The sequence below is a fragment of the Podarcis filfolensis genome (assembly GCF_964270895.1).
Source record: "Podarcis filfolensis genome assembly, chromosome: 6".
Taxonomy (NCBI): Eukaryota; Metazoa; Chordata; class Lepidosauria; order Squamata; family Lacertidae; genus Podarcis; species Podarcis filfolensis.
The window spans coordinates 49,589,155-49,602,870 of NC_139609.1; the positions used below are offsets into that span (position 1 = coordinate 49,589,155).

At 41.4% G+C, this 13,716-nt stretch overlaps 1 protein-coding gene across 2 annotated transcripts in view; it reads left to right on the forward strand.

The window, feature by feature from the left end:
- The window catches only part of ERI3 (ERI1 exoribonuclease family member 3), a 211,312-nt gene that overhangs the window by 75,147 nt on the left and 122,449 nt on the right, over positions 1-13,716 (forward strand). For both annotated transcript variants that reach the window (XM_083619979.1, XM_083619980.1), the window contains exon 6: positions 6,489-6,561. In XM_083619979.1, the coding sequence (XP_083476105.1) occupies positions 6,489-6,561 (73 nt within the window). The remainder of the gene's footprint in view (positions 1-6,488; positions 6,562-13,716) is intronic.

Consider the following 13,716-nt stretch of genomic DNA (forward strand, 5'->3'; position numbering starts at 1 on the left):
TTTGCTGCTGGTCAGCCCTCATTAATATTTAGAGGTGACAGGTTGACATTTGCAGGCAAAACTTTCACTGACCTTCATGTTGTGCACTAAGGCTGTTGCCATTAATGGCTTTTCAGATTGAGGGCTTACAAAGTGATGGGGGATGTGAGGAATGCTTGTAAAGTTAGAAGTGTGGTGCTCGTGAGCCGGGGAGTTGAGACTAGACGAATTATGTGTGAGGGAACCTGAGCAGACTGAGGTGGTGACTTTCTTGTTGCATTAGTGAATTTCTGGGCATCACCTGGATCTATGGCCACTTGAGGAATTCCAGGGCAAGAAGCTAAATAGGTCTTTGACTGTTTGCTCAGGTGACTTTTTCCACTGTAGAACTTTGAGAGAAAGAGGCAACTCCAATCGACCCTTCAGAAGCAAAAATTCATCAGTTTCTATTGACAGTAGAAGTGCCTTTCCATTTTCTTTTTCTCATGTTTCTGCTTCATGCACACTGATGTGTGAGGCTGACATGCATCGTATAGTTTGGCTATGCTGTGACACATTTGAGGGCAGAAAAAGGGGAGATCTGTCTCATGTTGGTCTGAAAATTGAGTGCTGCATTAATCCCAGCACTTCCAAGCTAGAATATTTCATCCTGATGCTGTCACTTGCAAATGTGAACCACAGCCACCCCTCTGGCTGTTTGGATGCTACCAAGATGACTCAAAAAAGTAATTAAGTCTAGTGTGGGGACACAGGAGCAAAAAGTAAGTGTTCTTTGTAGAAGGCATTTAGGTGACTTTGCAGAGCTTTGAAGCTCATTTACTGCAATTCAGAAGAGCACAAAACTGACTTTTTATCACATTTTCAGCAAGCTATTAAGTCCTGCACTAAGCTTGGAAATAATTGGAAATATGTTGTGCAGTGGCAGTTGTAACATACAACCTAGAGTGGTGGTGATCTGCCACAGGCACATTTTAGATTTTCTCCATTTGTATGAGGGCTAGAAACCTGCTTTTAAAACAACTAACATCAGATTATCAAGACTCTGAATTCCAGGAAGGCTTGGATGTTTTAGGTGCCTGCAATTTGTTCTCTCCCTTTGAGTCCACTGGGGGATCATCTGATGACGCTCAGAATGGCACCCACTCTGAGAGGCCTTGAGAAGATCCTCTGTTGGTAAACCAGGAAAGGGCTCTTCAGAGCTGGCAAAGGGGGGCCACTTTTTGCTCTCTTTATTATTTGTTTGGTGATAGATCTGCTTTGTTCTCTGAGGAGTTGATGTCCTGCTCCAGCTCAGAGCTTGGCACAACATCATGCACTTACTAGTAAGCACTCCCTCTCCTCTGCAGTAGATTCATTCTTTTTTCTTTATTTTCTTAAAAGCTGCATCTAATATTTCTATGTATCAGTTGGTTATACTAGGCAAAGCATCTCTTTCTCACTGGCTATTTTCCATTACCATTCAAAGACTTGTCCTGGCGTAAGACGATGCCACCTGTAAATTGAAGTGAAGAATTATTATTGCATTAAGGAATAGCAGCGCATTTGAGTAGCACATGCTTTTTGCATTGTTAGGCTTTCTGGGTTTCTATAGACATCTATAGGTCTGAATACATGAATGGCCATAGTTTTTGTTCTCTTACTTTATAGTGCATCTAAATGGTATAAGGCAGGGACAGCCAGCTCCCAATAGACTGTGATCTAATTGGGGGTTCAGGTCAAAATTGTTAAGCTTTCTTTCTTTCTTTCTTTTTTTAGGAAGGAGGAAGGCCCATTTTTTAGGGGTTCAGGTCAAAGTTGTAGGGCTTTATTTAGGGGAGAGGAAAATCCCTTTTCTTTGGGATGCAGGACAAGAATGTTGAGCTTTTTTTAGGGGAGCCAAAGTTGTTGAGCTTCTTTGGGGGGAGCCAGTGATCTACCACAGACATCCAGTGATCTACCGGTAGATCATGATCTACCTGTTGGACGTGCCTGGTATAAGGGATGTATGACTTTCCTCTAAAGTGTGAGGAAGAGATTGTGTCACTCTGCTTTCATGTTTACTTTCACATACTTTATAAGCAATATGGCAGATTTCCTGAAGCATCTTTACTGCAGCACATTGGTGCTTTAAATATATAAGTAAATAAAAATAGAACATGGTGTAACTTCATTCAGAAATTATCTTTAGACCACAAAGCAGCAGACCTCAGTGTTGTCCCCTTCCTTCTACTACCTCCACAACCTCCTTTCCTTCCACCACCCATGCGGAAAGGCCTTTACTGAAGCAGTGGTGACAAAGCTTTCTGTATATTTTCAGAACATGACAGCATATGAGGTTCTATTAATGCCTCCTGACTGGGTCTATAAATATCAAGATTTAATGTTCCCCATATCTTTTCCAAAGGAGGAGACTCTTTAAAAAGCCAGCTCAGTATCAATGAATCCAGCATGTAGGAAATGGCCCTATTTTCTTGGGCTTCTGACTTTCTGAACCCAGAAGCAGATGGACATTAACCGCCTCTGATTAGTTGGGAGAGTTGTACATTAATTTTTTATACACTAGGACCACCTGAGTGACTGAATTCAATTACAGGCTCCCTCCTTTTCTCGTTGCCCCCCTCCCCCCTGTGTTATTAATGTGGCTCCTCCATAGCAGAAACCGAGGGACCTGTTGAAATGAGAAACCCTTATTTCTTAGCGTGACCCACTGGATAATTAGGGTTAAATTGATATGCTATCACATTGGTGACACATTTTATCTGCCTCTGTTTGTACAAGAGGATACAATGGTGGAGGAAGGACCAATTTGTGCCCTTCTCTCGCTAACCAGACTGAGATAAAAGGTGTCACTAGGACGATAACGTCCTCGCCTTGTGCTCCTTTATTGTTGCTCAATTTGCTAGTTTTTTTCTAAATCCTGTTCTTTCATTCTTTCAATACCCTTGGCCATATTTTAGCTCCATGCCATTGCATAATGATGCCCTGCTAAATGTGTGTGCGCTATCTGCAACTCTGGCTGACAGCCCTGCCTGATAACCAAATTCCTGTCCATCCATCACTAGCTGCCTCTCCTCAACTTAAGGAAAGTGATAACCAAAGCATGGCTGTTTATCACCGCCAAGCTGGGCTCTTCTTTCCTGGTTGAAAGAAAGGAGAGTTGGCTTCAAAGGAAGAAAGAGGGCTGCATGATTTTGTCTCCATCTGCGTATCATTCTCCTCTGCAGCCCGTCAGACTGCCCTGTATATTTTAGAAGCCTTCCCTCACATTATGCTGGGCTAGAATTTGACAGAAATCTCTCTAGTTTTTAAATTTAATTTTCTCAGTCTTATGGCTCTGGGAGGAAAATTAAAATGTGCAGGAGTGAAATAGAAGAAGAGTGAATAGGATGTTCAGTGGTCAGGGGTGTGTGTTTCTCTTACATGGCTAGCAGGATGTATAAAATTCAGATTCTTTAGACACATACAGTATTTAGGTTGCAGCTGAACTTTTTTTCCTACTGCAGAACATAATGTAGGAATTTGGAATACACAGTGGCAAATGAAGCCTGTCCTTTAAGCCATCCAGGCCTCAAGAGAGAAGCTCTTCTTACCAATGAAAGTCATGCTGGAGATCATGAAGAGCAGCTAGTAGACTTGTTTTTGGGTTGAATATATCTGTGTAATTCTTTTATTAATGCAAACAAAGATGATAGAGATAAGAGCCCTGCTGGACCAAACCAAAGGCCTGTCTATTCAGCATTTCCTGCAGTGGCCAACCAAACACTGGGAAGTCTTCAAGGACAACATCAGGACAAGACCCCTCTTGTGTGGTTGGTCTCTAGCAACTGGTGTTCAGTGACATTAATTACTTATTTATTTTTCTTACTCTCTCTTCACAAAGGTTGGATACCACAATTTTAAAATACAATATTACAAGCAGTTAAAACAAGAATGCTGCCTCTGATCCTGGAGGTGGTAAATACAGTAACTATCATGACAGGTTGTCAATTAATAATAATAATAATAATAATAATAATAATAACAACAACAACCTTATTGAAGCTTCTTTAAACTGTGAAGTTGTACTTACAAAGGCAGTCTGGATTCACATGTATGAGTTTAGAAGGCAATAGTTTGCTAGCTCATACTTTTTAGTATTTTTATTTGAGAAGGAAAAGTAACAAAATTGTGTGTACTTCAAGATAAGGATAACTTGGACCCTTACAAAACTTCTGTTTGGAAGCAGTTTGCCCCAGAACTCTTATGTTTATGTCGAAGTATAGCATGTGTGTATGGGAAGATGTTATTGAGGTCTAGATGCGGACAGTAGGTGAAAGTCTTGTTTCTAGATCCACTGAATTGTGCTCCCTTAGAGGCAACACTACGAACACCAGGGAACCAGCACTGCACTGCACTGCCCTGTCCAACCCCTTCTTTCTTTGTAGGAGTTTACAACAAAGTGCTGGGTACAAAGTGCATGCCTAATTTGCATATCCAATTGCTTGGATTGCAGTAATTACCATGTGTAAATGGATCTATTAATCACTTATTTAATTAATTTTGGGTCTTTTCTGTGTTCGCCTAATTCATACCCCATCCAGCATTCAGGGCATCTCTAAAAATCTTTAGCAAAGCATTAATAAGCATTATGACCTGTTAACTACCCCATATCAATCAAATTGATTGGGAACAAATGAATCTACATTCCAAGATAATGGACACAATGCCTATTCTTTGCCCTTCCAGTAGCAGAAAGGGGGGGGGAGTTGTGGGGCTTAGGACATGCCTGCTGTTTGGGGAACACAAGTTCTTACTATGGGAGAGATTGTGGAGCTATGATATAGTCCTTAGTTCCCTACCTAATTTTGCCAATGTATTGATAACTCTCTTGCTGATAACTTTCTGATGACTGTTGTTACAGCAGAATAGAAATGTGAGGATGGTTTGTGATCTCCTAGGTACCGGTATGTCTTGGCTGTTTACCACATGTTCTGTGTGCCTACTTCTGGTACTCTTGGCATCTTTGGGTCCAGCTGCAAGCACCGGCATAATTTATGGGTGCATAGTTTGGCAAAGACAATGCCTTGTTGTGCCATCCATCTATTACAACTTGAGTTCATAAGAACATTAAATATTTGTTAAAATATTTGTATACCGCTATTCATAAAAAAGTCAAAGCCGGTTTATAACAGCCATACATATATATAGTAAAACCATGTAAACATTTAAAATTGGATACCATCAACTAATTATTCAGAAATATAAGAAGAACTCTAATAGACCAGATCAAAGGCCCATCTGGTCAAGCATTCTATTCTCACAGTGGCCAGCCAGGCGCCTATGTGAAGCCCCCAAGTGCTCTCCTTACATGGGATTTCCCAGCAACTGGTATTCAGAAACATAAGCCACCTACAGTGGATATAGAACATAGCCATTACGACTAGTAGCCTTTGTTAGCCTTATCCTCCATGGTTTTATCTACTCTTTTAAAGCTGTACAAGTTAGTGGTCATCACTACATCTTATGGGAGCAAATTCCATAGTTTAACTATGTGTATAGATATACTTCCTTTTGTCTGTTGTTCACAGTATGGCTTCACAGTGTGGCTGGGAGTTCTAATACTATAGGAGAAGGACAAAAGCCTCTTACTGTCCACTTTCTTTACACTATGCATAATTTTAAACACCTCTATTATGTTTCCGCTCTCTCGCCTTATTTGTAAGCTTAAAAAAATCCCAAATGTTGCCTCCTTTCATTTTAGGGGAATTGCTCTAACTATGGTTTACTTTCTGACAAAAACTGTGATGTGAAGCTGTGGTTTGTTGTTGGCTTATGAATCATGGCTTGTTTTAACTATGGGTTCGGGCAGAATGCCAAACCAAAAACTTAACCATGGCTTGTTTGTCCATCCCAGACATTTCCGAATTAGAGAGCCATGAGGCAAGAATGGCTGGGAAAACATACCAAGCTTTGGGGGAGCAAACTATGGGTTGTTTGTTTATTTGTGAAACAATTTATGGCTTGTTTAAAACAAACCATGGCTTAGTGTTACATACGAATACAGCCACAGTTGACTGTTGAGTGCATGAACGTAGGTGGGGACAACCAAAGAAAGGCATGTGCCTAAAGTCATATGCCCACGGGCTCACCAGAACATACTGAGCTGCTTTGCTAATCTTCTTGTGGAACTAACCACTAGTTGAAGATGATTAGTTTTATCTAACCAGGCCTACATACCTTTTAAAAATGATTGCTATGTTCATGGGTTGCATGTGAAATTTGGGCGACATATTGCCAACTTCTAAGTCCTCAATGAAAATGTCTAGCATCTTGGATGTATAATGCCTGTTGTCTAGCCATCCCCAGCTTGGGTTTTGGTTGGGCTCCTGTGTTTGAGTGGCCTCTGTCAAATGTGTGGGACCATTCTGAAATGCAGGCTAGAGCATTTTATTCTATCCTCTTTCTCAAAACCAGAAGTGTTTAATAAAGTTTATTTTGTGCTGTCAGGCTCCTCCAATGGAATCCAACCTGTTCTCTCTCCTCTCTTACAGGTTACCTGGACAATGCCAATACTTAGGGCTTCCAGTTGCTGATTACTTCAAACAGTGGATTAATCTCAAAAAGGTACTTTCATTGCAAATCTCCCTTTCCCCACCACCCCTTGGCTGCCTCTTCATTTCCGCTTCTCCCTTCCTTGGCTCCTTCAAGGAGGTATTTAATAAGCACGGCTGTTTTGCATTGAAATGAGGAGTTATTTTCTCAGAGGCCGGGTGAAGCGAAGTTCCTATTGTATCTCCCCTAATAGAGTCTTACTGTACTTGATGGAATATGGTCTGCAGCTGAGGAGAATCCCATTGTGGCCACCCTAACATAGCACCTCTATGCATAATAACTCAGCATCTCTCTGGGAAAGGCTGGGTCAGCTGGAGCATATCCAAGTCTGCTCCACCCCCCACCCGGGCTTCTAAGTCTCTTTCCCTCTCACCTCCCCCTGCCAGCCAGTGAATATTAGCCCGCTGTTTCTCAGTGCTAAAGGTCTGGAAAGTGCATAGAAAAATAACCTGCTTAAGACTTTCTGCTTCGTACAAACCTTTAAAACAATAACTCCCCTGCTCCAAATTATGTGACCCAAACTGCTTAGCAGTATGACCACCAGAGCTTTAAGCACAGATACCTCTCTCGTTCGTTCAAACCTAATGGATTAACTACTCAGGCATTTTGTATTTCTCTAGAGACCCCCCTCCCCCGGCATACAAGAGAACTGCATACATGGAAAAGGCTGTCCCCCAACCCCCGTGTTGATAAGGAGACAGTTAGGTAGTGGATACAGGCAATTGGTGCAAAAAAGTCAAACCCAGTGTTGTGCAAGGAAATGTTACAATGCTTTAAACAGTTTCTGTATTCTGTTAATGAATGGCATGAGTGGTGCCACTGAATTCAGCAGCTTTGTATTTTCAAACCATATGTAGGAGCTTGCTTTATGAAATGCTCGCGTAATTTGGCTCTTCCTATTTTTTAAAAAATAAATAAAGTGAAAGCAAGAGTGGCATTCTGAATGGTAATAGTTTTTTTTAAAAAAATAAAATAAAAAAGCATTTTCTGTTCTGTCAAATCAGGGTAGGGGCTGAATGTAACAAGGGGGAGGCTGGCAGCATGTTCCTCACTGAGCTTGACAAGGGTTTCCTGCTGTCAGAGCAAATCTCTTGCCTTATTGCTGGGCTTTTGCAAATGCAATCTGAAAGCACATTGGGGCGTTGTGCAGTTCAGTGACCATTAATGATCGCCATTTGAAGTTCACTAAACTTCTGGTGAATGGATAGCAGTGATATAACCAGCAGGTTGATGGACATACAAAAAAGTCAAATCGCTCTGCGTGGTGATGTTTGATATTAGCTGGCTGAAACCCTTAGCTGTGTTGCACCTCCTGCCCTTGGGACAATACATTATGTCTTTTTTGCTATCATTTTGGGCTATCGGGTTCAGACTGTTAGAAGCCTGCTTTCTTTATTATGTATAATCCATTTTGACATGCAGGCAGAGGGAAATTTTATGTCTCTTTCAGGGAATAGCTTCATGGTGCTGATGTTTGATCAGAATTCATGATGCTTCAGTATGGCAGGAATGGGAGCAGCATGAAACCCCAGGACAGAGGATCAGTAGAGCAGTAGAGATCAGGGCTCATGTAGATAAAACAGACAAGATCGGGGTTAACATCACTTAGAAAACCACTCACTCTCTTGTCAAGTGTGGTGACCCATACTTGGCTTTGTCAGAAGGAAATAGAAGCTCACTTGTTCTGCAAAATGTGGAAAGAGCAGAAATGGTCTAAGTGCTCAGCCCCCATGTTTTCCAAACTGCCTAGAGAAAGGAGTGTTTCAGCCTCAAGCTTGAAAAATCTCCAACCCTAGGCAAAAATTTTTTCACAGCACTTTAGAAATAACAGGTGGTATTCAACTAAGTTTTATTTAGAGTAGACCCATTGAAATTAAATAACTTGATGAACTTGGTAAAACTTGGTTAACTACCACCCCATGTTAGGTCCTTGATGCTGATTGGTTGCTAGCAGGATTTTCAGATGGTTTTAATGTATTTTTGTTGTTTCAACTGGACAAACAAATAAGCAAAGAACCAAAACTTGTACCATAATTGGATGAGGGGGTACAGGTGGTGAAGGCAGAGTCTGAGGAGGGAAGTCAGAGATTGGTCCTCTGACCTCAGCAGTCTTCAGGTGTGCAATAGAAGCTGGTGTTTGCTGATACAACCTGTCCATAGTAAGCTAGTTCTTTTTACATGGCTCATAGTTGAGGAGTCGGGTTGCTAATTTACAGGTCAGAAGTAAAATGGGGTAGGAGTCGTCTGGGTTTGCTGGTTCATCAAATAAGAATAAATGGCAAAAATCTTCCCTTATACATTTGACAGAAGGTTGGAATACTAAAGATGGGGGAGCAGGTAAGAGATATACTTTAGAGCTGGTGCTGGAAGGTTGAGTGTCAAATGGAGAAGTTTCACATATCTTTTTCACACAGATGAATTGTCTTTTTGATGTGCTAGCAAATTTGGTAAAAAAAGCCAACTGGACTGTAAGCAGAACACTTGTAGCAAGATACCCTTTTGTACAGGAGGTCTGAAAGGAAAAGATGGTAGCAAGCCTCTGTGGGTTGTGTCTAAGAATGGGGGAAGTGGGGGACCTTCAGAGAGAGTGGCTGAAAAATTCAAAGGAGGAGAAAACGTGTGTTCTGTATAGCTAATCATAGATGATAACACAGATAATGCACAGAGAAGACAGAGGGCTTAACCATGGTTAAGATAAGCTATGGCTTATCTTTACATCTTAACGAGGATAGGATGGAATAAGTGGTGAGTACTCAGTGATAGGTTCTGACTTAGTAAGCTTAGTCATAACCCTGGAACTAGACACACTTAGGTGCATTTGTAACAGACACATAGCTTGATTCTGTTGTGCATGAGGATACCTTGTTAGAGACTGGTGTGGGTAGTTATGTCAGCACAGTCTTTTTTATCTAGATCATAGGCTTCAGGCATGCGTGCATAGTAAACAGCAGAAGATAGTCTTACTACATAGGTTGGAAAGGAGACACGGTGCCTTTTTTAAGGACATTAGACTGTGTATCTGCAAAGAAGCAAAGCAAAAATGCCCAAGCTGTTCCCCTCATCTAATCTGAACACATTGTGTTGGTGAGCTCCTTTCAGTTGAAGCCAGACCACCTGCATCTTCTCTCTTCATTGTTTTCTATTCTCCAAGTTGGAACCGGCAGGAAGCTGATTCATGCCTTGTAGCCTTGAGTGTCCTGCTGATGACAACTGCTGTTGCAGGCACCATTAGCTGATAGGTACTTCCAGTAAGCCATCTTGGATGTGTAAGCTAGGAAAGCCACTCCGGTAGGAATTGGAAGGCATTCTTAGACTTTGTTGCAAGTTCAGAAACAGGTTGAATGTAAAAGGTCCCCCCCCCAATATAGTTTAACAATAGCCTTATACATGGATGCAGGGGCTGGATAAATGCAAGACCTTAGGGTGGGCAGAAATCAGCAGCAATGAGAACAAGCCCTGCTTATAGCTGGATGCGTTGTCACAAGTTTTACTTTCCCCTGCCTGCAAATGCTTCCCGTCTGCCAAACCGCATCGGCCTCTTGCTGACATTTTTAATGTCACTGAGCGATCTTGTATCCTTCATGAACTGTCAGTTTAGTTAGGACTTAGGGCAGGGAGTTTATTGTGCTCTTTGCCTTGACTAGATCTGTATTGGCGGGGGCTACCGGGGGATATGGATTTTATTAGAATGTTCTTGTATATCAGATCTCCCCTTAAACCTTCTCGATGGGCAGCCATTGAGATAGTGGTTGAGTGCTGTTGACTGGCTTCCCTTCTGCTGCTGTCAAAAGCTGTCTTTATGAGCAGCAGAGGTGCTGTGGATCAGAATTAAGGTATTTTAAGAAGGATACTGTTTCTCAGATGGTGATGTCCATGTTTGGAAGCGCTAAGGGTGCTTGCAGGCCAGGATGGAGGAAACAGTAGTGGGACTGACAAATGCTGGAACTGTAGAGGGTCTATGGGGAAAGGGTAGACACATATGAATAAAGCAGTGGCTTGGGGAAAGCCTAGTACAGAAGAGCAATTTTGTATGCTGCAAGGCTTAAATATAACATGCATTTCAATTTGTCTTTTTGACGCTGAGGGCCTGTAACCACAAAACTGCTTGCTCCCTCATAGTTACAAGGAGGAGGGAGGCCATATGTAGGTATGTACCAAAGCACCCGTCTCCAAATATCTGTCTGCTAATACTTCCGCTCAGTTGGGTCAGACAGCTGCATTTTACCACTGAATCTTATGCTGTAAACTCTTTAGAACAGGGATCCATCTCTCTCACTTTGATCTGGAATATGCCATGAGCATTGATGGTACTATATAAACGATTAGTAGCAGTAGTTGCCCAACAAGAAGGTGCAGCTCCTTAGGCTGTGTAATAAAATAACTTTGATTAAGACTTAACAAGGAGCAAAAGGGATGCTCTCATGGAAACAAAGCAAAATAGCTTTTATTGTCGTTCTGGGCAATCTGTGCTGTTTGGGTCTCCATTGTGGCAGAAGGCAGGAAGCAGGGGTGCAATGTTGCATGCATTGTACCTCATAAACCTTATGGGTGTATGAATAACTGTGTATATGTATATCTGTGAGCATATGGGTGCATTAGCTAATGAGGTTGCTGGGCCAGAGTCCATCTGGTATGTCACACGATGATGGTGCAGTGTTGCCAATTTCAACTTTAGTACCAAACGCAGAACCGAATGCATTTTTATCACATGTAGACTCTAGTCCAGCAACCTCATTGATGAATTGCATTCATGCTCTGCACAATTGTGTGGTTCACTGATCTGTTAAAACCTTAGTGATATACAGCTAACCCATTCAGATACATCCTGGTGATGTAATGCTGATAATACTTCTTTTAGGTTTATGATGAGGGTGTGTCCTGTGGTGCCTTTTTGGTCAGAAATTGTTGTTCGTATTTACTTTTCTTTGGAAAAAGCCTTGATATTTTTTGATATTTATGCACTTCTAAATTATATTCCTGTGATGTGGTAACTAACAGATGTACAACAAAAGTCAATCCTTTGACCCCCTATAGTTGCAAAGAGATTTGTATTCAAGATTGGAAGGTTAAAGACCCACCACTAATTACTCAGTGATCTGAAGATCATACTGCCTTTTTTACATTTGAACATATATCTTATAATTGCCAGTCTTGTTTGGATATCTGTTTGGACATATGGGCATTTTATATTAATCCATATGTTTAAATTATGTTTTATGGAGTATTCTTATTCTTAATATTAACTGACATTGTTTTCATTCTGCTAAGTGTGTGTGTGTGTGTGTGTGTGTGTGTGTTATTTAGCACAGTGTGTAGGCTACATGGATGAATTGCACATTGGCACATTGGGGAAAGTCAGGTTGGCTAAAGCTCAGAATGAGCTCAGGCTTGCAAGAGAGGTTAAAAATAATAAAAAACGGTTTCTTTGGCTATGTCCGAAGTAAGAGGAAGAACAAGCAAGTGGTAGATCCTCTGTGTGGGGAACATGGAGAAATGCTATTGGGTGACAGAGGAAAGGTGGAACTACTCAACACCTACTTTGCCTCTGTCTTCACCCAAAAGGAAAGCGATGCCCAACCTGGTGATAACAGAATGATGTAAGGAGGCAGCTGTAGCCCAAGATAGGAAAAGAGGTAGTAAGGGAACACCTAGCTATTTAAAATGAATTCAAATCTCCAGAGCCTAATGAGCTGTATCCAAGGATACTAAAGGAGTTTGTGGATGTAATTTCAGAGCCTTTGTCTATTACCTTGGAGAATTATTGGAGAACAAGTGAGGTCCCTACAGACTGGAGGTGGGCAAATGTTGTCCCCATCTTCAAAAAGGGGGGAAAGGAAGACCCAAGTAATTGAGAAAAGGAATAGAGGGTTATATTCAGTGCTGTCTGTGTGCAAGCAGAATGAACTTGTGTTCACACAATGTGACATGGCCTTCTCCTTCCTACAGCCCTCCACATGCCCTCAAAATCTGTTTTAGAAGGTGTGGGATCCCGAGGAGTAAATTTTGTGGGTATGTGAGGGAGAAAAAGGTGAAGTCCTGTTGCACAAGTTGACGGCTGTTTCTGCAGCATTGGATTCCACCTCAAGAAAAAATCATCAAGGTATGCACTACCTTACATATATGAGGAAGGGTTAAAGATTTGGACTTTCCCATAATACCCACTCTTATCTATTACTTTTCTAAGCAGAAGTATATAAAACCGTGAGTGGAGTAGAAAGAGTAGCCAGGAAACAGACCTTTTACCCTTTCAAGTAGTTACTGCAACCAGTGAACCTCCAATGAAATTAACAAGCAGCAGGTTTAAAACAAGCACATAAACTATTTTCACACAACCCTCAGTTTATTTGTGGAACTCTCTGCTATCAGTACAGCTGGGCAATAATAATAAAACCCCTTAGACGAATTAATGGAAGATAAGAATATCAATAGCTCTTTATTAGCATGCTCAGGGCATCTATTCTAATATTTAGGATGTCTCTAAACTTTAAAACGGGTGATTGGGAGTGGATGACCAAGAATGGACTCCTGCTATATATTTATTCAAGCATCTTTATTTGGCTTTTGTCAAGGATGGTACATAGGGCTGCGTGGATCGTTTGTCTGGTCAAACAGGATTGACATTAGGTTCACATAAATTTACTGAAGGCCCAAAGTGACCCAGATAGTGGAAATAATTAGTTTTTGCATGGCAAATTACTAAACTAAGCAACTTCTGATCTGAAGCATTTGCTTAACATTAAAACATATGCCTAATTCAGAGACGGGTCCTAAAAACTAAAGGGACTACAGGAGTAGGGTCAGAATGTTTGTTGTTGCTGCTGACAGAAATCATAGCACGACACTTGCCATGGTTATCTTATTGCCTGCTTTCTAACTTCCAGCACTTCCTGGACTTGAATTAGTATTTTTCATTGTGCCATTTTGTGGGTTGTTATCTTATGTAATGACTATTCCTTTAGCCCAGCAGCTTTCCGAAGCGCATGCGATCAGCTTGACAGTCATGTGATAGCTCAAATGATACTGGTAACTAGCCAATCGCAGAGAGAGAGACACTGGGTTCATTTATCTGATCAATAGGGGCAGGTGTGCTTCTTCCTCCCTCCCTCCTGGAAGGCTGCATGGGGCCAGCTTTCTACTACTTTGCCTTTAAATCTGTCACACAGCTGT